At 38.8% G+C, this 24,754-nt stretch overlaps 4 protein-coding genes across 4 annotated transcripts; 3 read left to right on the top strand and 1 right to left on the bottom strand.

Moving 5' to 3' along the window:
- Positions 1 to 1,807: 1,807 nt before the first annotated feature.
- On the bottom strand, positions 1,808 to 3,094 carry BKA55DRAFT_541977 (uncharacterized protein; the record flags this gene model as incomplete). The annotated part of the gene is made up of 6 exons (XM_046190445.1): positions 1,808 to 1,932; positions 2,030 to 2,176; positions 2,281 to 2,453; positions 2,503 to 2,680; positions 2,813 to 2,953; positions 2,983 to 3,094. The coding sequence occupies 6 exons, from the start codon at positions 3,092 to 3,094 to the stop codon at positions 1,808 to 1,810; spliced, it is 876 nt and encodes a 291-aa protein (XP_046046179.1).
- A 7,830-nt stretch (positions 3,095 to 10,924) lies between these two features.
- BKA55DRAFT_596088 (uncharacterized protein) lies at positions 10,925 to 12,654 on the top strand (the record flags this gene model as incomplete). The annotated part of the gene is made up of 6 exons (XM_046195895.1): positions 10,925 to 11,124; positions 11,320 to 11,383; positions 11,435 to 11,755; positions 11,785 to 11,927; positions 12,240 to 12,366; positions 12,400 to 12,654. 6 exons carry the CDS (start codon positions 10,925 to 10,927, stop codon positions 12,652 to 12,654), a joined length of 1,110 nt encoding a protein of 369 aa, XP_046046178.1.
- Positions 12,655 to 19,310: 6,656 nt separating this feature from the next.
- Positions 19,311 to 20,006, top strand: BKA55DRAFT_518186 (uncharacterized protein; the record flags this gene model as incomplete). Its single annotated transcript, XM_046188254.1, has 1 exon — positions 19,311 to 20,006. A coding segment is annotated over one exon (696 nt), but the record flags the coding sequence as incomplete, so codon positions are not given.
- A 1,503-nt stretch (positions 20,007 to 21,509) lies between these two features.
- Positions 21,510 to 24,071, top strand: BKA55DRAFT_575550 (uncharacterized protein). The gene is made up of 3 exons (XM_046193387.1): positions 21,510 to 22,529; positions 22,660 to 23,313; positions 23,375 to 24,071. The coding sequence occupies exons 1-3, from the start codon at positions 21,738 to 21,740 to the stop codon at positions 23,909 to 23,911; spliced, it is 1,983 nt and encodes a 660-aa protein (XP_046046176.1). The 5' UTR covers positions 21,510 to 21,737; the 3' UTR covers positions 23,912 to 24,071.
- Positions 24,072 to 24,754: the final 683 nt, after the last annotated feature.

The following is a 24,754-nucleotide window of genomic DNA, read 5'->3' as shown; positions in this document are numbered from 1 at the left end:
GTAATAATTTAAATCTGTATTTTAAAAAGGCTTTTAAGTAAATTAAAAAAGGTAAATATACTATACTTTAAATAATAATTATAAATATTAAAGAAATTTAATTTTATAAAAATAATATTAATTATATTAAGTTAAATATCTTTAATTATAAGACTTCTTTATTTATAAAACTTTTTTATAAAATATAATAAGTTAACTTTAACTAGTTAATAGAGATTATATATTATAATTCTTTCTATAAGCATTTTAATAGTAGCCCTTTATTAACTTTTAATTTAAACTAGCTCTATAAGTTTATCTTACTAGGATACTAACTAAGAAGCAAATTCACGTATTAGAGTTTTGGCTTTGGTTATAATGCTAAATAAGCAAGTTATTAAGGCCAGATAGAGAGACAAACCCCTGCCCCTAGACCTTAGCAAGCCAATCAATTCCCGGAAACAGCTGCGTATAACGTCCCACCCATTACTGCACCTCACAGCCAGCCGATAATGTTTACAAATTCAAAATAGGCAAGTTTCCACCTAGCAGCAAAATGAAATTAGTTTATAGACAAAGCTTATCCACTTAGCACATCCTATGGCCGAGGTTAGGCGCTTTCGGGGCCCAATCATCCCCCAAACCAAGGGTAGACAGGCATAAATTTGCATTGCTCTATAACACGAATCTAGATGGTTTATACACTTGACATATCGCTGCTTTTACTCGGGGTAGGTCATGTTTCACACGCGAAAGATAACGGCAAGTTGTCTTAGAGCTCTATCGAATTGAAGCGGTAGAGACCAGTTCTATTATCAATACATCTAGCAGCGGAGAATACTCACAAGCTGAGGCATCAGTTCCCAGTGTTTTGGGTCCACTGTTCTTCGACCTTTCACCTGTGATACTAGTCTGATTTTGGCTACCTCTATTGTAGGACCCAATTCTGGCCCACCTTTCGTAGGTTAACATGTGCCAGCTGCTGAAAATCTCCCTTCTGTCCCAACTCGGCACCACCATTTTCCATCCTAGCCTGTTCTACTGCACTAATAGCAAAAAATACCAGCGCTATAGACCCTTTCATAATATTCACCCCCGCTTTTGCTAACTCAATAATAATACAGATGAGAAGAATGACGGATAGCGCAACTTGCATACCTAAAAGTACTAACCACTCCTACCAGACTTAAATATAGACCTTACTATATAATAATATCCTACCGACATTAGACTTATCAGGAAGCAGTCTATTTAAGAGTATATTAGAATACTGCTATATATAAGGAATAGTTAGAACTTATATATTTATAAGACTATTAGCCGCATTTGAAGCCATACCTTCTACAGCAATATACTAAGCTTTCTCTTTCTTAAGTACTTCAAGTATAGAATTACCCCCTATAAATCTTTATAGAATCTCTTTAGTAGCTTATACTAAGATATCACTGCCTAATATACCCCAAATTAGTTCTCCTCCTAGAATAATACTTTAGCCACTTAGAGACTTATTTAAGTGGCTTACTATTATATTAGTAAATAACCTACTAATTATAAATATTATATTATCTTTATCTAATATAACTAATAGCATATATCTATAAATTTTATCCCTTTATATTTCTTATAAAGTTAGGATTTAAGATACTAATTTATTTATATAAAGGGTATTATTAACTAGATAAGTATTATAAGTATTAATATACTAATAAAAAGATACTTTTACTACCTAAGGTATAAATTTAAATAGTTCTTAATATATAGTAAAATAATTAAGAATAAATACATTTTATAAATACTTATATACTAGGGTTAGTCTACTGCCGACAAATTAGGTTAGGGCACTAGTATATCTGGCACGACTTCTGCCTGGTAGTATATAAACTCCATTTAGGAAGGTAATATTCAGAGTACCATCGTAAAAATTGATATCGGCTTCGATCAGGTGGGTGACGTCTAGAGGTAACATTAGCTACCATAGACCTTCGTCTACCATGGGGTCTTGGCCCAAGGGTGGTTTGTAACTGTGTACTAAGGGAGAAACATGACTGACTGGTTATCTCGTATCCTATAGCGAGCGTGCGGAATTGGGACCATTCGCAATTCGCCGAGGCGCACTTTGGTTCTTTAAACGGAATCTGTTTGGTCACCAGATTATGAATTCCTCGTCTGACCCCTCTCGCAATAGTTGGCCCATTCACTATGCGTATTTGTCAGATATTTGTCAACCAGCAGATAGTAGAAAGAAGATAACGTATTGTAAAAGTCGTCCGAAACCAGTTATTAGAAGAGTGAGTAACCTACTGAGTGCAAATTCTGGGTCATCCTTCCCCCAGCTCTCCGCTAATCTCCATGCCTCTGCACTCCACTTGTCTCTATTCTCAATATACTTCGATAGGTACGTGACGGCAAACTTTGTGATTGTCGATGTGGCAATCGTAGTACTTAAAAGAAATGCAACGATAATACCAACAAACCTAGTTTTGTGAGCTAATCTTCGAATTATAGGTAGTATGGAAAGTATACCATCCCTTGGTATATAAGAGTAGACTTAGACTACCCCCTAATCCTCTCGATGCTTTGTCAAATGCTTCGAAATCCTTGAGTGGTTGTGGCTTCATTTTGAACCAAGTCCATTTGGGTTGTGCCAACCCTTCTGTCACAGGAATAAGTAGCGCGGTTCTGCATATTGTAGCTTTGCAAGCTAAAACTGTGTTTAAAGTAATACCAGATGGCCAATTAGGCAGAGGTTTGTTGTTAAATTTCCTTAGAGTTATTGCCAGGGTTATTAGGAAAATGATACTGATTAAACAGCAGAGCATCTCCTGCCACCAACCGTCAATAATGCGCCTTGTGGTCTTTTGCCAGCCACCCGTACTTTCTGACATGCTTCCTTCATGCGAATCGACTTTCTCTGTCATCCTTTTTCCGACTCTCTGTCCGCTGGCGGCTACGTCTTGTTGGTCATAGCTGAACTCTGAATCTGTTCATTGCTAGGTACTACACCGACAGTGCTGACGGGTTGTTTCTCGTGGTCAAAAGCTTTTGTAGAAGTGTTAAAGTCGTTTTCCTGGTCCATTAGAAGCGGTTCACCTGCAGGCTCAGCGATGGTGGGCATTATGAGTGTGCCGCTTGAGCTGATAGGTTTACGCTTTATCGACGAAACAAAAAAGGTACTGTCGCGCTCAGAATATATGGTATCCTTTTTAAGAATTTGCCAACGAGTGTGGTAACAGGTTTGGCGCAGTGGCAAAGGGCTGAGCAGCTGACTCCAACCCTGGAACCAATTTCGCTCTTATAGCTTATCACACCCGGATTGCCTTCTCATAGTGGCAACATTCTGCTACTTTGCCTTACACTTACAGCTGAAACGCATTAAGGCACCTTCTCAATTCGGATGTCTAGATTAAGGAAGCTTTTATTGCGGGTCATTTTCGGCTGAGGCACTAGTGATAAGGCCCCTTCCTGATATTGCAGGGGGAGAATAGTGAAACCAGGCCATTGCTTGCTTTTTTAGAAGCTAAGAACAAGGCGCCTGCATATGCTTGTTTGTGGCTTATAAAGTTTAAAAACATGGGTTTGCCAATCGTATACTGAAGGTAAGTGGATACTAACATCCTGAATAATGAACCGTGTAGTCAGCGGCCGCCCTCAATTGAACATGGTAGTGTCGATGACGACTCAACATCAGCACCACGAGCTTAACAGTACCTGTAACTTGTAGATTGCCTTTTCAAGGGATAGTTGTTAATAGCACCATCGGAATATCCTGGGATTATTTGCTGGTACCATTAGGCCAAGTCTGTGCCATATCTGTGCATATGTTGACGACTAACATATAGTAATATCAGCTATATGCTGGCCAGCCTAGCCGAAATTCAGGGGCTAAGAATGAGAAAAATGGGATTTACTTCCCTGTGGATAGGTATTGTTTAATTTCGGAAGGTCTACTGCGAGGGAGGCGGTAGTTTGTGCATCTTTTTGAAGGATATTTGCCCTCATGTCTACTTCTAACCGAAAGATACAATCACTCAATAATGACAGGTATGTGCGCATGCAGATAAGGAGCAGCAGAAACGCTCGTGATGACTATGCCGGGTAGGTAAGTAAACATATCAATAGACGTCTTCAGCCAACAAGTCATCGCATATGAGCTAGCATTGATGAGCTCGCCTGTCGTGGGGCCGTTTTGAGTTTTATACATGCTAAAGGCCGGAACCAGACTTAGTAGACCTATATTTCTTGAATCTTTGCGGCGCTTAGTCTGACTCCAGTCTAGGCCCAGGATAAGCCCAGGCGTGCTTAAGTTAGAGTGGCATAGACTTAGGATTTTAGGCGGGAAGGGAAACAGGAAGCGTCTAGATTTGTTTCCTCATGTATATATTATCTCTTCTCTTACTTGGTATCTTACAGGGATATGCTGTGCAAGTACGCGAAGGCGGGGTGGTGCGTGGGTTGTACTTAGAAGTCTTCCGATTTGTGGTTTTGATACTCCTATCCACCTGGAGCTGGTGTTGCCGACTTCGCACCTAGCCTGTAACTCTGTGATTATTCCTGTGTACTTGAAGTGACTTTTGCGAGGCAGTTCTACTTTGGCATAGCTAGGCTGATTTTGTTTTTAGGATAAGTATATCTGGCTAATATTTACTATATATAATGCTATTATCTCTAATTTTTAAACTTAAAATATATTTTATTTAAATAAGGTAGTGCTATTAATTATACTTAGTTTATATTAATAGCTTTTATTAATATTTTTATTATTATTATTAATTAAAGGCTAGCTAGATACTTTTAATAATATTAGGGTTAGGCTTAGGATATATTATAACTTAAAAGGAAAAAGTGCTTATGTTATATATACTTTACTTAATTTCTTACTAATTATATATTAGCTTATATTAAACCTTATAATAAACTATAATTCTTATAAAATAGCTTATATTATTAACTTATAACTTATTATAAGCCTGCTTTATAATACTATAAGCTATTATAATATATATATATATTCTTTTAATATTAAATAAAACTTAGCTTATTAACTATTAATAAGACTATTTTATATTAATAAGCTTAGTATATATTACTTAATTATTAATAGATATAATATTATAACTCTTATAACTATATTATATAGTCTCTATAACTTTTATTAAATATATTAAAATTACTTCTTCTAATAATTATCCTCTTTTATTAAATTATTTAAATTATAATACTTTAAAGTAGGATTATTTTAAATTCTTATAATTCTTATATTAAGTTAAGGATTTTATATAATAGCTATAATTTATTAATAGCAGTAAGTAAGCTATCTTTATAATGTTTATATAATTCTTTTACTAATATAATAGTTACTTAAAAAATAGTTAATAAAAAGCATTATTTTAAATAAGAGGAAGAGGCTATTAAAAATAAATTAATTAATCTTTAAGTAAAGTTTACGTATATTTATAATAAAATAAATACTTAATCTACTAAAATTACTTTTTTAAGGCACTAGTATTATTAGGTTAGGTTAAAAGGTTTAGATATAATTTAATATAGTTTTAGTTTTATAAATAAGCTAGAAAAGGCAAAGTAAAATAAATATATTACTTTAGAAAGTACTATAATTAATAGTACTTTTTAAGCCTAGTTTACTATCACTAAGTAGTTTAAGTAGGAGTTATTAGGCCTTAATAAGGTATTTAAATAGTTTTTATATTCTTTTATTTTCTAGGTAGTGTTTTTTATTAATTTTCCTTATATTTTTAATTACTTTTACTTAATAAACTTCTAATCCTTTAATTTCTTTTAGTTTATTATTAGTCTTAACCTATATTATCTTAACTAGTAACTTAAGTAATACAATTTAAAAAATTAAATAAAGTCTAATTTTTAATAATAGGTTTAAAAAGTATAATATCTTTCTTTACCTCCTCTACCTAATAGCTATTAAGCCTAATATAAATTAAGTTAAGTATTATTGTTTTAACTCCTATAAAATAGTTAAGGTATAGTTATAAGAGATTATTATATTTATTACCTCTTTATTACTATTAGGCTTATAGCCCTAAATACTTTAAAATCTAATATATAAAGATATAAGGCTACTAGCTAATAAGAGCCTATTAGTTATAAAGCTTAAGATATATATAGGCTTTAGCTATAAGAGTTATTAGTATTTAACTTATAATTAATTAAATTATTATAGGCATTAGGTACTAGCTAAGTATAATAAAGAGAAGTATAAGAATAGTAAATAGTAATATAATTAAGAATTAGTTATACTCTAGTTATTATAAAGGGCTTTATATATAAGATATTAGATTATTAAGGTAGTATAAACCTGCTATAATAGCTGTAGTAGTAGCTAAAGCGGTGGCAGTAGTAGCAGGAGTAGTAGGAGTAGTAAAAGTGGCTTAAGAGAGGGCTGAGGCGGCGTTAGTGCTGGTATTAGTATTAGTATTAATACTAGGCTATTAAAGCTTGTTAGAAGCTATAAGAAGGACCTTAGAAAGGCTGCTGCTAAGTGCAGGAGGAAGGTTAAGGCACTAGGCAGAATTAATTAGAAGTCTTAGTAAGTATAGTTTATAAAATATAAATAAGCTTATGTTTTATTAAGCTAGTTTATTATTAATACTTAAGATAAGTAAGCTAAAGTTATAAAAGTAAAAGGCCTAAGATATTAATATAAAGCTATAAGTATTAGCTAAAACCTTTTATTATAAGTTATAATAAGAATTAAAGTATTTTAATAAAATATTAAATAAGATACTAAAATACCTTAAGAGTATTAATATTTTAAAGCTTAGTATAAAGCTATTTAGGTATAAATAAGAGGTAATAATAATAAACTAATATAATATAACTTAGGAGTAGTATTTATATTATTATATTTATATCTAGCTATTTAGATAGGATAAGGCCTATATAAAGTATAGTATTTAATTTATAAATAAGTAGTAAGGATATCTTATTAATAATATATAGTAGCTTAATATTATAGCTAATTATAATATAAAGAGAGAAGAGGATTAATGTTAGAGAAGGCAGTAATAGTAATAGTAAAAGAGTAATACTAATTAAAAGGCAGAGGCAGAGGCTAAGGCAGATTTAAATACTAATCTTAATAGCAATCTTGATAGTAATCTTAATATGCTTAATTAAGCTATCTGCTGCTTTTATATTAGTAATATTAAGTAAAAGCTAGGCTAGAAGTAATATTATAACTTATTACTATACTTTATAGCTATATTAGGCATTAAGGAGGATAATAACTAAGTCTTAGTATACTTATATACTTACTTTCTAATTAATATCTTATAATATAGCTAGGTATTAATATTAAAGTATTTCTTTAAGAATATTTTATATAACTTAAAGTATTTAATATATAAAATAAGCTTTATTATAATTAAATACTTTTATAAGAGTTATTATAAATAGCTTATAAGTAGCTTATATTTATTAATTAATATAATTATTTAATAAATAATATATAACTAAGGTTATTATAATTATAAGAATAGGTAGGTATAGTTATAATAGGATAGTAATAATAAGATAGTTAATTATTTAAGTAATAATATTTTTATAGCTAGCTTTTAGTTAATTACTTAAGTAATGCTATAAGGGGCTAAAAACTAGCTTAATAAGCTAATAAGTAATTAGTAAAAGGATAAGCTATAATAGATAATATAGCTATAAGATATTACTAATAATTTAATATATAAAGGGCTAAAATAGTTATTTATAATAAATTAAAAGAATATATAACTATAGCCTAGTATTAAGATATTAATAAGTATTATAGGCAAGAAGTTATAGAAAATATATTTACAACTATAAGGTAGTTATAAAGTATCTTAGCTAGCTTATATTATTTTAAATAAAGATATAACTAGTTATATATATTTAAAGAGAATATCTTAAGTAGGGTTTTAAAATAATAATATTAAAATATTATAATACTAACTAAACAATATTTATATTTTTAATATATAAATAATTATTTTTACTAATTATAATAAGAATAAGGATTTAAATAATAAGGCAAGTAATTATTAAGTAGCTTACTTCTTGCCTAAGTATCTAAGCTAGGTAATAGTAATATATATTATATCACTACTGCTATTTAAGAAGGTGCTATACTAGCTTGCTAGTATTTACAGATTATCTAACTTGCTTAACTTGTAGATCTAGAAGTTAGCTATAAAGGGGATATAGGATATAGTAATACTAAGCAAGTAGCTTGCGCTTATCTCTGGTATTAAGATTAGGGCCTGGCTGACGGTGTTGAACTATTAGGAGATTAGCTGTCTGTAGTATTAGTTTCTCTCCTATACTAATAAGGACTTTAATAAGCAGAAACAGCCGGCAAAGACAAGCATAGCCATAGCTAATAAGGCAGTAAAGAAGCAATAATATGTTATTTATCACCGAGAGGTATTTATTACAGCAGTAAGATGATTCATCTCTTATATTATTTATTTATTTATTCCCTGATATTCCTAGTTACTTTATAAGAGGGAGATTAATAAGGAGAGAGATTAAGAGAGACTGAGAGAGTAAGTAATAAATTAAGTTACTAATAGAGATAAGAAAAAGGGGGATACAGTATAGGGTAGGGCATATAGGTAAGGGTAAGCTAATAACTATTATATATATTACTATTAGCAGACTACTTTATTAATACTTTTATTATAGTAATAGTATATTAAACTAGCTTCCTGCTTTATATATATATAAATCGAGGCTAGGCTAAAGTATATATTAGGTAAAGTTCAAGCTAGAAGATATTATTATAATAGTTATAGCAAGCATTCTAGGGTAAGAGGTCTAAGCTTTATTAATAAGGTTAAATAGATATCTATAATAATAGATATAAAGGAATAAATTCCCTTAAAGACTTAAGTTCTTTATACTTTTTTTTATATAGAATTTTTACTTTTTTTCCTTTATATTTAATACTATTAAACTAATTATTTAATTCTCTATCTTATAATAAAGACCCTATCTTAATTAAACCTAATTAGTAGTATATACTTAGCTTATAGTTAAGAAGTATTAAAAGATACTATCTTATATAGTCTTTTTTTTATTATTACTCTTTACCTTTAAAGTAAGTTAGCTTATATAGGAATATATAAGAGGTTATTTAAGAATTTAAGTTTGTATTAAAAGTACTTAAAGACTATAAATAGCTTCCTTTTAAGATACTTAATATAAAGTACTTTTAAATTAAAATTAATTTACATTAGGAAAAACTTAATAAGTATTATAATAAGCTAAATAAGATATGAATTTATTATATAACCTTAGTATTATACCTAGCTTTTTAATAAGGGTATTTTAAGAATGAGTAAAAAGATAATATAAAATAGGTAATATAGGCAAAGTAAATAATTTAAGAAGTATAGGAATTAGACTATTAGTACTTATAGGTAGTCTAAAGTCTTATAAATAACAAACTAGTTATAAAGTAATAGTAAAAGTATTATAACCTATTTTAAGTATATTATAAGTATATATAGCTAGTTTTTAAATATAGTTTAGTAAAAGAGAAAGTAACTTTATTTAATAATATTAATAAAGATATTAATAAGCTTAAATTATAATAGTTATTATAAAAGAATAAAAATAATAATATTAGAAATTTAATATTATATTAATATAAATATAAGTATTAGTATCCTTATTTTTTATAAATAATACTAGACTTCTTTATAATTAAGCTAATTATAGTAATTATAAGTTTTAAATAAGGAAATTAATCTATACTAAGTTTATATTTATAAAGTATATAAGGCATTATATTAGGTAAGTTAATTATTATATCTCTTAATAATTAAGTAATACTTATTAGGCTTATTAATATAAAGAAGTCTTATTAATAATTAATAAATTTATAAAAGTATTAATAAATATAATTTATATACTAAAAGTAGCCTTATAGCTTAATAGAAAATAAAAGTAATTTAAAAGTTAGATCTTTAAGGATTGCTAGTAATTTATAATAATCTAATTATTAAAGTATTATAATCTAAGTAATTTAATTATTAAGGATTATTATTAGAAGAAGTAACCCTGCAGTAATTAGCAGAAATTATAGGGGCTATATAATATAGCTATATAGGTTATAATACTAATATTAATAAAATATAAAAGGATAATTATAGCAGTAAGGCAGATAGTAATACTATTATAAAATTAGCTAGATATAAATATTATAAGAATATATTAAGTACTGCAATTATAGTTATAAGCTAGGGTAACTAATAACCTTAATATATTACTACTTCTTATTAAGAATAATACTAGTAATAAGGCAGAAAAAGGATCCTAGGTAAAGGTAGGATGTAAAGAAAGGGGGATAGGGTAGTAGGAGTAAAATAGCTTAGCTTAGAGATTAACAACTTTAACCAGTATTTATTTAACTTAATTTAAGGGATAATTAATTAACGCCACTAGAGAGAGTGGTTAACCAGGTCAACTCACAGCCACCGAGCTATTTAGTTAATTAAATTAAGTAATGCATACCCTTAGATTTAAAAGATTTAGGGGTTCTAGTTAGGGAGAAAGGTTAGAACAGGGAGTACATTAATCTTATATTGCAGGGTAGGCATAATCTTCACGGCTTTAGGAAATAACTGCATTAGTAATCTAGCTCTATGCTTTAACTAACTCTGCAGGATGGAATACCCCGCATAAGAGATAAAAAAGAAAAATACAATAAATTAATATATTTACCACTGCTTATTATATTCACTTTAACCCTTTAAGCACGCTTAGTGCAACATCCTAGCACTAAGCCATTTATAAATAACACTAAGCCTAATTAGGAATATAATATACTACATATAAAACGCGCCATGTTTTTTTTTTATTTAATACAAAACGCGCGTTTTATTCAATAATACGGTATTAAAACCATCCCTACCCAAGTCCTAAAGATTGCCCCATGAAGGTCGGGATTGTCGGTGGTGTGGCAGGCTTGTATGCGGCGGTGCTACTAGACTCTCTTGACATCGACTACGATATCCACGAAGCTTCTGACCGCATCGGTAGGAGAGTTTTTACCTATCGCTTTAATCAGGAGGCATGGGACAAGTCTACGCCCAGTGATCCTGCGTATTACGACTACTATATGAATGACCTTGAGTTAAGTAGACGTTCTGGTGGCTGATTTGTTCATCTGTAGGACGTTGGAGCGATGCGCTTCCCGCCTATGCCTTATATGGACTGTGTCATTGGCGATAAGACCTGGAGCCTTATCCCCTATATTAACCAGCAAGTATCCGACCGTCACAAAGTAGTCTAGAAGAATTACATCTTTACGGCGAATAACACATTCAGGCGGTATAACGATATTACGTTGCTGATCCAGGACCCGGCCTCGGTATCTGCCAGACGCCATGACGTGCCTCTGTTTACCGCAACCTCTGATGTTCTCTCTGCATCCCAGGTTTAGGCAGACCAGGTTAAAACAATGACCGACGCGCTATTGGCCGACTTTGATGCTGGTTTCAACCTCCTGATAGAGTATAACTCCATGTCACCCCGGCAGTTCCTCCTGAAGAAGGGCTTCACCAATAACGAGATCGACTGGATGGAGACCGTTAACGACGCCATAGGTTACTACGATACCTACTCCATGTCCCAGGCCGTCATGGAGGAATGGATCTTCTATAGCGCGGATATGAACAAGTGGACGCTGATTAATGGCGGCATGGATATGCTGACCAAGGGAATAAATCTCATTGTCAAGAACAAGCCTGTCCTGAACCATAGGGTCACCAGCATCAACAAGAACTCAATAAGGGCTTGAAGATCGTTGTCGATGACACTGAGGAATATGACTATGTATATGTTATTTCGACTGTCCCCCTAGGCGCTCAGCAGATTATTAACATGACGGAACTCGACTTGGGCTATTACCAGAACACCGCCTTTTGCATACTGAAGTAAGTACACCACTGCAGCAGCTTCTTCAGTTAAACACTACTATGCATTTTCGCTAATATCCGTGCCATAGCTATGACCCCGTAACTAAGATTGGATTCAAGTTCAAGACCTGATAGTAAGTCCCGATTGTTAGCTTTGAAGCTATAAGATTTATAAAGAAAAGGGATCTAACTTCTGAAATCTAGGTGGGAGAACCTCTCAACTGGACCCTTCAAGGGCGGCTAGTCCTTCACGGGCCTGCCTATCCGCCGCTGTATATATCCCTTATACGGCGTTGATATCGAGGGAGCACCCGGTACTATGATTGCCAGCTATGTCTGGGGTCAGGACTCGTCTCGCCTTGGCTCATACCTTAACCTGCATAACCCCACCACGCAGGTCCCTTACCAGCCGGAGAGCATCAAGACCCTGGTTAACATAACCTTAAGAGACCTTGCAGTTTTGAATGGCGTGTCCTATGAATTCCTCTAGTTAGAATTCGAAGGTTACTATGCGTTTAACTGGTACGGTTTGGCCTACTTGAACGGTGCTTTCGCTATGTTCTCTCCGGGCCAGTTTAGCAGCGTGATGCCGTGGCTGATGCGCCCTGCCGCCGAGGGGCATATGCATTTTGCCGGCGAGGCGCTCAGCTCTGGCCATGCCTGGATCATCGGCGCCGTTAATAGCGCGTGGAGGACGATCTACGAGATCCTATGCACCGAGGGGCTAGAGGAGAAGAAAAAGTAGTTCACTAAACAGTGGGACATCATTGACGAGGTAGATATAGGCTGGTATGACTGATCTCCAGAGGGGAACCCTTGAGTCTGATAGATTAAATATGTTAACCTTCGAACTCCTTTGCTGAACACAGTGACGTATGATATTAATGATTTGCAGAGAATTTAAACATTTAAAAGCGAGTGCATATGACTTAGAAACATCCATTTCTCGTTCTCCCTAAGGTGCTGGTGGAGCCCCCCTTTAGGCCAGTGATCTATTCCTGCCCTACATGGACTACAAATTGTAAATGTTATCACTAGCGGTCCGTTATAAAAATATAATAACTATTTAACCAAGTAAAACTTGTTGCTATACTCTTCTCCAGATGTCTCAATCGCCTGCTGAAGGCCCTGGTTCTCAGCCCTTACTAAAGCAACCTCATGCATTATTACCTTTGTTCCTTTAGAAAGCGACTTAAGTGATTCTACAATTGGCTTTAGGGGACTGCTTTAAGGCCTTCTGATTCGTCTTTTGAGGTATTTAGACTGAGGCCTAGCCCCAAGGACCGTCTTTGGGATCTTTGAAGTCCAAGGGTGGGAGTTAATAACCTCCTCCTTAATCGTCGTTAGAGTCTATAGCTGCATATTAAGCTTTAAAACTACACTTTCGGGGTCAAGAGGAACAAGCCTGGCTCCCTCAAAGCCTCCCTTTATATTACTTTCTGTTATAGTGGCATTAAAAGCCGCGTAAAATGCCGGAAGGAACTCGGTCTTGGGAATATGGTTTATAAACCTTCTGATCAGATGCTCTATTTCCCGATCATAGGCCTTCTGGAGCGGCCCAAAGCACCTGACATCAAGAGGCTGAAGTAAATGAGACGAATGAGGTGGCACACAGAGCATAATAATCTTCTGACAATATATCTCAGAATCGACAGAGTGGTGGCTTTCATGCCTATCAAGGATTAGAAGACGATAGGGACCAGTTAATCGGCTAGTTATATATCAGTCAAAGTGTTTTAGCCACTCCAGGCCCATCTGATTATCCGTGCAGCCATCTTTGGTCGTGGCAACAGCCCAATCACCTGGGAGATAGCTTTCTCGGTACTAATTATCAAGGTGATTTTGGCCTGTCACCACGATAAACGGCTGGACAGCCCAGCCTTCCGCATTAATCGCCTAGATTACTATAACTCATTGTTGGAGATCACAAGTGTGAGGCGGCCAAGGCGGTGGCAAGGTGTGGAAGAAGGAGGAACATTCTACAAGAGATCGTGCCTGTACATAAACAGTGGCTCTCCTCCTACACTTTTAGGACGAATTAAGCAATAAGCATCTTCTCATTTCAACAAAAGCCTTGAAACATTAAGTTTCACGAACTTGACAATATTGTCTCTAATCTAGTAATTACAACCGAGCCACTATTACATAAAATACTTAGCACGAAGGTAAAGTTGGTAACGGAGTTAAATCCATCCTGGTTACGAAATGAGTGGGTGCCCTCTTGCCCTCTTGTCTCCGACCATGGCTAAGCGATGACTTGAGGGTATGAATTAAAACCCGTCAGACTAGCCTCGATCCTTTTCATGACGTTTTTTTCATCCAGGGCCACAATCTAACCCATCCCGTACTTGAAGTGCATTTAGAGGAGCTTGAGGCAGTTGAGGGCGTTGATGTTGCGAGTGCTGATGTGAATTTCAATTCATGGGGGTCTGATGCCTGTCTTTTATAGACATTTTTGGACTTATGCGAATGACTTCTTCTGGAGTGGACTTCAAGCCTTTGTTGGTTACGCAATTATGAAGGGTGAGCAAGTGGTGTTCTTTGTGATCTCTTTCGTGCCTTGACCCGCGCACTCGAGCGTAACCTTTGTCGAGTTGCCGTCCGAGGCCGCATCTCTTCACAAGCTTCAGGACGATCGACAACGCATGGAGCGCAAGGTGTGAGAGTTTGGGAGTTCTTCCCATATGCCAAGTCCTAGCCAGATACGATAAGTTCGGCTCCAGTTGACCTCTCTCGGCACTTGGACTTTTGCCCATCAAAAGTGACGGCATTGTAATATTGCCGTCATCTTCTGAAACAGTTTGCTCAGACAAGGCTGCATTGCATGAAGGTTACAGCGAAAGTTCAAGCAGAAACAACAAGCAGCTTAGGCCAATGACACGTACCTACTGTAGCCCCTCGTTGATGGCTGGAACAATGGGTGCCGATCATCTCTGCCTCAGAGGTATGAAGCTACTATGTCTGCAGTCATGCTTGACATTGACGAGAGCAGGCCTGTACATTAATTATGACGTCCCAGTTGATAATATAAACAGTGAAGAGCTCCCAGGGACCGTTTTTAGTCATGGTTAATTCTATACTTTCCAGCGTTTAGGATACTCTATGACATCTTATCGGACTTTTCAAGTTGTACGGTATTGGTTGTCATTAAGTGATTCTATATCAAGATCTCCATTGCTCTAGTTCTTCCGTTAAAGGAGCCAAGACGACTCAAACAGATTCTGCCAAGGCTAATTTTCCGGTTATTACGAAACAGTATGGATTATTAACTCTACATAGTCCAATATAGTAGTGATCGACATACAGACCTTTCTCAACGCTACCAGCTGTTGTGCCTGAAGAGTAACATTGATCGGCAAGACTAGTCATTTTAGGGTTTTGGATTTTGAAGCATCACCAATCCCGGTCTATCAACGACATATTTTGAGTCTCGTCAAAATCTGCCCAGCCCTACATGAAACCATATCTCTTCATACTGCGTCAGACTGCTAGGTCGATCGCCCAGCTGCATAATTATCTCAGGTCCGGCGTTGAAGTAAGTTTCATTTTCGGCAAATGTGCTTATGACATCAGTACTAACGTATAACAGCCGTCGGCATATCAGGACGGTTTTTCATGGCAGCTGCTTACGGTAAAATCATGTTTATCTCCGGACGTGATCTTAATGACCTTACGCAGAATGGATCTTGTATCCGTCGCTGGATAGGCACTTGATCGAATTAAAATAAAACAGTTCAAAAAGACAAGCAGTGGTAGTCGGCGAAAGCCCGTGCACTTTTACGACTGATGGTTGAGGCTCTCAGCCTTGCATCCCGAAATCCCACTCAAACTTTGGATAGTTTGGTAATAATGGCGATTGCAAAAGTTCCCGATCAGCATTATCCTTGGTGGCATTGTTTCCGTTATGGGAAATTCGATCTGTCATGATGAGATGTTGTTGGATCACGCAGGGATGCTGAGTGCAGTTAACAATTGATTGTTCTTATTTCTCTCCTTGCAGTCGAAGGACCTTTATGGCCTTATATCTTCGACTGATTCTGTCTAGGACCTGAGTCCTAGAGTCCTAGATGGAAGGAAGGCAGTAAGGAGTCTGCATTTCGGTGCAAAAGCGGCCAGATTTATGAATCATATGAAAAGTTTTTTTGTAGTATATAGAGAAAATATGGTGTCTCTTACATTAAAGGAAGCCAACCCGCTATTCGGCGATACAAACCTTGGTCGGAAGGGAGAAGTGTTGGGAAAGTATCTTGGCAAGCGCTCAGAGAGCAGTATTGAATTCAACGACTTTTTTACGACCACGCTAAGGTCTGAGCGTCGGGTAGGTGGGATGGAAGATTGGTGTTGGATGCTATTTCATAAATCGTAACGATTAAATAATGGATACCCTGTTAACATTGCCGGTCTGTTACCAATATTACTCGCAAATTACTAAGATATTTTTAGGCCATACAGTCATTCTGGGTTCCCCGTCCTTGGAGTAAAATCCGGTGATCCCCCTTCCCTTCAGGATTTAGACTGTTAGTCTGAAAGTCCTAGATAAAATCATCTAGAGATATAAACCTGAGAAGAACTCTCATCTCAATAAAAATATAAAAAACCAAGTCTTGCAAAATATATTTTCACCCAGCACTACTGCGCAATATAAACAACAGTTGCGGGATGTGATAAATATACCGTCGTTGAAAAGGGGGCTGTTTTGCCTCACCACAACTGGGTGGCGATCAATTCAATCTGGGGCGTTGATTGAGTTGAAACAGGGGTGGCACGGTCTGTTGTATGGCACGCGCACGCTCGCACGGTGCACATAGTGATCTTTTGTCTACCGGAGGGGCGATTGAATTGAATTGATGACCACCCTGGATCAAATTACAAACAACTTTTGTTACAGTAGTGATCCATGTCGACAACAGTTGAGGGATGGGGAAACCAGGCATGAGAAGAGGTAACCAAAGGTTGCAGCAATCCCAAGGGAGTTGCACTCAACAACGTCGTGGTTCCTGGGCAACGGAGCTGGGGCGGAAGATGATGTAACGGTCTATCTCGGGTTGGCCACAGGAGATGCGACCCCAAAACCCCAACAAAGTTACCGATGACCAAAACTTCGGAACTCGGTCCGGAGGCAGTACCTTAGAGCTGTTTGTTGGGGGTCAATTGGATATCTGTTCTGCACTCTAGGATGGTTACATTGAGTTGATCTTGCCCTGATATGAACAAACACGATGTTACCTCGAAAGGTGTTCTGAGAGTTTGCATAATCTAGCACCCGAGTGCTCCCAGAGTGATCCTTATTAGAATTTTACTACGCTGTATGCTACTGCTCCTGATTTTATTTCTAGATCTGTACTTGGCTTTAACGCTACTGCTCTGAAGGCGCTTATAAGTTTATCAAGCCCCACACTCCTACAGTAACCGAGTCCTACTCCAAACCGTATCCCTAATTATGTACCTCGTGATGTATCTTATAAATGTAGATCCTCTACGTCGCGGTACCGATTACACGCAACAGGCGGCATGTTGAGCTCCGCATGGGTCATTCACTCTATTGCGCGATACTTCCCACTGTAATAGAAATTTAACAAGTGTCATGCAATTTAAAATAAGAAAAGAAATCGACTACCTCCATGGACTTTCTCTCTTTCACATGCTAAATTTTGCAATCGATGACAAGGCTGTCGGTCGTTAGTTCGTCTAACAGGAGTTAGGAGATTAACGAGACTCGCACAACAGTCTCTGGAGCAATAAACAAGTCGGCTGCACGTCGATGCAGTATCTGAGCTACTAACGATCGGGTCGTGGCTACGCAACAAACAATCAATCGGCAGGAGTCAGTCTCTAAAAGAGAGAGATCTTCCACCTTTTCAAAGGCATGCTAGTCCAGGTTAACTATTGACATCTCCTTTCCTTTCCAACTTCGACTGCTATTCGTTCCCTGCAAGCGGGGAGTTCTGTGAGGATAACCTTGATATTCCATACGGCAACGCCGAAACGCGATCTCGAAGGATAGTTCGACGGCCATTCGCTTCTGCGCTAGAGCTAAGGTGATAGTGCGGGGTGTAGAAAGTCGGAGGAGGCCGCTCTGTCCGCAAGCTCAACCGTCTTGTAGGCCCGTTGTGGCTCCCTCCTATACCTATATTGAAACCCACCTACACGCATGGCCAACGTTTAAGTCGCTAGAGGTCGAGCCTTGTTGCAACTTTGGATGCGATCAATACTGCTACCAGGGGAGGTGCAGAGCGCTGACGACAAACCGATGGAGAGGATGCTTTGTATTCTAAGACTCCGGGACATCGGCTACCGAAGGTTGGTACCTACAGGAGGATAAGCATCAGATGCGGCCCAGAACATTTTCTACGGCAATATGTGGTTGCATGTCCCTGGATTGCCGTGGCCACTATGATGTCTCTATTTAGTTTACCGCTGCTTGAATTCGCTTTTTCTCAACAACCTTGAAAGTATTCTTCTCCGCGTATTCCTCTTATGGTCAGATGAATTGCCTGTCGATCCCCTATGGCTCATCCGTCTGTCCGAAACTCATAGTCCCTGCGTACATATTTTAGCTCACAATTAACGTTACGAGCACAATGTATAGGAAATATCTATGAAGAATCCTAACCTCATATCCTTATCAAGGTTACAGAATTTGGGTGCTCAGACGCCAGAACAATTCGGTTCGTCGTATCTCTCGTCATTAATTTCAGCTTGCCTTCCGTGAATGGTTCAACCCCCTGGCCTATGGATACATTGCAACACCATATAACCTTAATCCCCTTCCGCTTTGGCCCGTCTAGCCGTTTTCTTGCCGATCATCCCAGTGGCGCTGCGTTAAGACATACCAATGGGAATCTCTGACTGCAGGTCTTATTCCTAATTATGATGATTTATGCCTTTCCAATTTTTAAAGGAGTATCCTTAGCAAAGGTCTTCGTCAATATTGGGTCATCTTGCTAGGAATATCTCTCTGTGCGTCAGTGAATTTCTCGCAGCTCGTATCCGGTATGTGAGGCTGGCTGTTGGAGGGTGGTCTATTCAGGTGACTGGTCCAGTATGGCTGGAAGAAGGCATGCATAAAACAATGAGATTCTAAGAGAGTTTGGTTTTGAGTTAAGAGACTCTAGCTCGATGAGGCAGAAGGTTGCCTGGACCAGCCTCTAAACAGGGACGGGACTTTAAGTCCATTTTCTAGAGAAGGAAGGGCATCTAGCATAGGCTTAAACCCAGTGGTCTATATAATCTCTCCTCATCACCCTCTCTGGCACCCTTTCTAGAATCCTCTCCAACCAAGATATTGGGCATTACCTTACGAACTGTTCTAATTCTCAATTATCAACGCAAAGAAACCCTACGTTCCCCTCTCTACCCACCATAGCCTTTCCTCCTTAAGGGACATACCACTCGCCTATCATGCTTCTCAAACACTTCCTCCTAAATGCACTTCTTACCCTAACCTCAGTCACCGCCATCCCCAACCCTGAGGCCGTGAATTCAGGTCTCAAGGCTAAGGCTGATGATGTTGGTCCCTCGGGTCACTTCATCACCCGCCGCTATTGTGGCAGCGAGGCCTCCTTGATGCACGGCAAGTGTATCTGCAAGAAGAAAGGCCAGGAGTTCAACCCAGTCACCAAAAGATGCAAATGTCCTGTCGGCCAGAAGTGGGATCGAGAGGCGGAGAAATGCAAGTGTCCTGTCGGCCAGAAGTGGGATCGAGAGGACGAGAAATGCAAGTGTCCTGTCGGCCAGAAGTGGGATCGAGAGGACGAGAAATGCAAGTGTCCTGTCGGCCAGAAGTGGGATCGAGAGGACGAGAAATGCAAGTGTCCTGTCGGCCAGAAGTGGGGTCGAGAGGACGAGAAATGCAAGTGTCCTGTCGGCCAGAAGTGGGATCGAGAGGACGAGAAATGCAAGTGTCCTGTCGGCCAGAAGTGGGATCGAGAGGACGAGAAATGCAAGTGTCCTGTCGGCCAGAAGTGGGATCGAGAGGACGAGAAATGCAAGTGTCCTGTCGGCCAGAAGTGGGGTCGAGAGGACGAGAAATGCAAGTGTCCTGTCGGCCAGAAGTGGGATCGAGAGGACGAGAAATGCAAGTGTCCTGTCGGCCAGAAGTGGGGTCGAAAGGACGAGAGGTGCCATGCACCGACGCCGACAACTGAAATCCCCACGGAAGTCTCAACTGAGATCCCCACGGAAGTCTCAACTGAGATCCCAAGGGAAGTCTCAACTGAAATCCCCACGGAAGTCTCAACTGAGATCCCTACGGAAGTCTCAACTGAAATCCCTACAACTGAAATCCCTACGGAAGTCTCAACTGAGATCCCTACAACTGAAATCCCTACGGAAGTCTCAACTGAGATCCCCACAACTGAAATCCCTACGGAAGTCTCAACTGAGATCCCTACAGAAGTCTCAACTGAAATCCCAACGGAAGTCTCAACTGAAATCCCTACGGAAGTCTCAACTGAGATCCCCACAACTGAAATCCCTACGGAAGTCTCAACTGAGATCCCTACAGAAGTCTCAACTGAAATCCCTACAACTGAAATCCCTACGGAAGTCTCAACTGAGATCCCTACAGAAGTCTCAACTGAAATCCCAACGGAAGTCTCAACTGAAATCCCTACGGAAGTCTCAACTGAAATCCCTACGGAAGTCTCAACTGAAATCCCGACGTTCTAGCACAACAGACAAGTGCAAGCCCGACTGCTACAAATGCGTCTGCGACTTGAATAAGTGCGTCTGCAAGAAGAAGGCAATGGAGTAGAACGAATACTCCAAGATGTGCAAATACAAAAGTGAACTAATCTAGGGCAGCTACACGCAGAGGTGCAGGTGCCCCAAGGGGAACAAGTTTGACACTTACACGGGGAAGTGTAAGAGCGGTGGTAGTGAGAATTGACGGCTGTTTTCTTGATATTCTGCGCGAGCCCATCTCCGGGTGCCCCCGTATACGATCCTTATGGGCCTTTGTTGTTTGGTTGTGATGTTATCTAGTTGAAGATAAAAGTGGTTAAAAAAGAGAATGCTACATATAACTTTCTTTACATTGTATCGGTATTGAATGTTGAAGTATAAGCCTCAACAGTCTTCTGGGGGTAATCCTTTTTTGATTCAACATTGAAATAGTTTTGTAGCAAGTGTGGCGACATTAGGCAGCAGGGCACGTGACAACAGATAATAAGAAGGCAGCGGAGAGGAGGCTGCTTCTCACAATAGTTCTATGCTGGGGATAAGTGCCGAGGGAGACAGGGAGTCTGGGTCTATCGCTCCTTTAATAATGTAAAACATTTATGCTTCTATCCAGTGGAGTAAGTGGCTGGATAAAAATCCGTGGACCTTGTCCATCGTCATCAACACCCATACCTACTACTACTGTACTAAGAACTGCTTGGATTCGAATAAAATACATACTTATAGTCCGTGCGCTAGTCCCTGTTCCCTTGTAATTTCATTAATTTACGTCCTTTTTTTCCGTGCACGCTCGTTGGGTTCGCATCCTCAATGCACGGTAAACTTTGTCCTGTGTTACTACGCCACAACCTACCCTCCTAGCCCATTATTTAAGCTTCAATCCCCGTCAGGGGGAGTGCGTCTGACCGTTGATTGTATTGAACATGATGCACGTTGTAAAACTTAAAAAGATTTTAAGATCAAGTGACCATCTCTCCTCCTTCTGTTTTTCTTGTCGGCTCCTTTCCAACTTTGTCAAGGATGACTTGTTCGCCTTAGATTCCCTCCTTTTTCCTTTCTATGCAATCATTTCTTCTCACCCTCACTTCATTCTTTCTAGTTCCTCTCTTTTTTATGTACTTTTGGCTTGTACTGTAGCTTTTCCCAATGGGTCTCGGATTCGGCCCCGCCTGGAGCACCCCTCGAGGCCGGAAGCTGGTTGCCCTCACTCTCTATGTCCTAACCATGTTTCTTGTCGTGCCCCTCCATCAGCTAGACGACGACTCCCTGGGTATTTACGGCCATTTGACCGAATACCCCAGCCATGAAGGCACTACTTACGACGTCGGGGGTAGAACAGAAGCCCAAGACGACGACAACAAACCCGCCGGAGACAAGAAGCCACAAAGCGGCAACGCCTACCAAGAGAACGACAACAACAAAGCAGAAGACAAGGAGAACAGTACACTGAGGAAGGAGGCCGAGGGCGCCGGTGGTCCACTTGAAGATGATGGTAAGGTCGAGGGCGACAACAAAAAACATCAAGGGGAACCCAATAAGAGTGGAGGCAGTGATGGTAAGCTTGAGAACGAGGAGACCGCCGCTGAAGGCGCCAAGAGCCTAATTCAGGAGGATAAGAAGGCCGAAGGAGTCCTCACATCTGAAGGTAAGGGCAACACGGGCAGTCAGAACAACGACGACGACCAGACCGTGACCAAGGACTTTGGTAGCCAGGAGACCATCAGTGTCGTCCTTGAGACTAAGCCTAGTGAACCGGTAAACGTTGAGAGTCCCTCTGGTCCGCCGTCGAACCTGAACGGTGCCTGTCACGGATTCCCCAACACAGACGGTATCCTGCTAGTAATGAAGACGGGTGCTACCGAAGCATACACGAAGCTCCCGATTCATCTCCTGACGAGTCTGCAGTGCTTGCCTAACTTTTTACTTTTCTCTGACCTTGTGAGTAGCGACACCGATTGGTGAGGAAGCGTGACTTGGGATAATTGCGGGCGCATGCTTCGTGCTATTGACAGAACTCTGTTTCCATTCCACAGTTATATTAATATTTGCAGCTAACGAATTCGGACAGGAGCAACAAATTGGCAATTATCACGTCTACAACGTCCTCGAAGATGTCAAAGATGAGGTCAAGCAGGGACGTAAGGAGTTTGATCTTTACAAGACGCAGGTCGATTGCCCCATTCCTCAGCAATACTGCACGGCCGACATGAAGGGTGGTTGGGAACTTGACAAGTACAAGTTTATTCACATGATCGATCGTGTCTGGGCGATGCGCCCCAACATGGAGTGGTATGTATTTGCCGAAGCCGATAGCTATATCTTCTGGTCAAACCTGGTCTGGTGGCTACGCAACAAGGTCAACGGGCAAGAGACACCGTATGTCGGAAGTGTGACCATGCTCAAGAATACACGCTTCGCCCACGGAGGTAGCGGCTATGTTATTCACGGCGAAACAGTCAAGAAGATGGCGGAGATCCCAGATCTAGTGGCCAAGTACGATCAGATGGCTACACATGAATGCTGCGGTGACTATCTCATGTCCTTAGCCGTCATGGAGACGGGTAAGAAGGTCAGGCAGGCTCACCCGATGTTCAACGGCGAGAAACCCGTCACGCTACCTTTTGGAAATGGACATTGGTGTGAACCTATCTTGACCATGCATCACATGAATGCAGAGGAGGTCAGCTCGGTATGGCAATATGAGAAGACGCGAGAGAAGAAGGTTTGTGCACACAGGGGATGGCTACGTATCAAAAAATGAAACAAACTAATTTGAAGTGCAGGGTCCCCTCCAAATCAAGGACATATACGAAGCCTTCTTCGGCCCAAATATAAAGGAGAAGCAGGATGAATGGGACAACTTTTCCGACGACGTTTGCTACATCGGAGTGGAGCCCGAGGCCCAGAACAAGGCTTCTGACCACCAGAAGGGCCGACAGAAGAAGGAAGATCAGAAGAACGCGGTTGAGCAACGCGCTCACCATGATGAGGCGCACTGCGCCAAGGTTTGCGAGGCTGATGGTCTCGGCATCACCAACGACGAGTATTTCAGCCTTAGCAACGACGAAGAGCGCAACGCTCTCGTCAAGGCGAGGTACGACCTACGCAAAGATGATAAGGAGTTTCATGGATCTCGTCGCTGCTTCCAGTGGCGCTACCACAAGAACGTGTGCTGCATCGCCAGAAGCTTCAAGAACGGTAAGCCCAAGAAGGAGGAGAAGCCTGGGGAGAAGTGGACGAGCGGTTGGTTCGTCCAGGGAATCAACGACTGGATCGCCGCAAAGGGCGACTGCGAGCCTAAGTGGAAGGATCTCAGCTAAGCCAGATTTCCCAGCACATCCGTACATTTCTAAATATCTATCGAAATGGGGTGAGGGCATGAGGGTGGTTGTTTTTAAACTAGGCTGGCGATTAATTCAACCATCAACTCAATCCCGTCAATTTTATAGAAGTTGAAGTCACGTGAATTAATTCAATTAATCCCATTTAATACTTGTAATAATTATTTTAATTCAGGCTGGCAACTAATTTAATTCTATTAATTTCGCCCTGGTCGCCAGTCCCGGGCGGGTTCACGCTGAACCACAATGGCAAGTGGGGTTGGGGTTAACTGCTGTATTAGCTGATTGGCCTAACCAGCCAGGCGCACAGACCATTCACGCAGAACCACAGTTCACGCAGAACCACAGTTCACGCAGAACCACACGCAAAACCAGCCAAGCAGGCAGCTAACCCCAAGCTAACCCTAAGCTCCTAAGCTCCAACCCCAGACAGAGAACAAGAATTAGCATTACTATAAGCAATAATAAAAAGTAAAATAAAATAGAATTAGAGTTTATATTATATTATAATAACTATATTAATATTTATTTATTTATTTATTTATTTATTTATTTATTTATTTATTTATTTATTTATTTATTTATTTATTTATTTATTTATTTATTTATTTATTTATTTATTTATTTATTTATTTATTTATTTATTTATTTACTTACCTAACTCTACTTACTTAGCCCTATCCTAGCTATATTAACTAAATAGCTCTTTACCTACTATCCCTCTCCCTTAATAGCTAATAGCGCATAAAAAGACAAATACTTAAGATAAGCATTAAAGCCTTAGTTTTATTAAGCTAGGTCTATTATAGCTGCCTTTTAATT

This window comes from Fusarium redolens (assembly GCF_020744475.1).
Source record: "Fusarium redolens strain MPI-CAGE-AT-0023 chromosome Unknown BKA55scaffold_13, whole genome shotgun sequence".
Taxonomy (NCBI): domain Eukaryota; kingdom Fungi; phylum Ascomycota; class Sordariomycetes; order Hypocreales; family Nectriaceae; genus Fusarium; species Fusarium redolens.
This window is presented reverse-complemented; position numbering and strand designations above follow the sequence as displayed.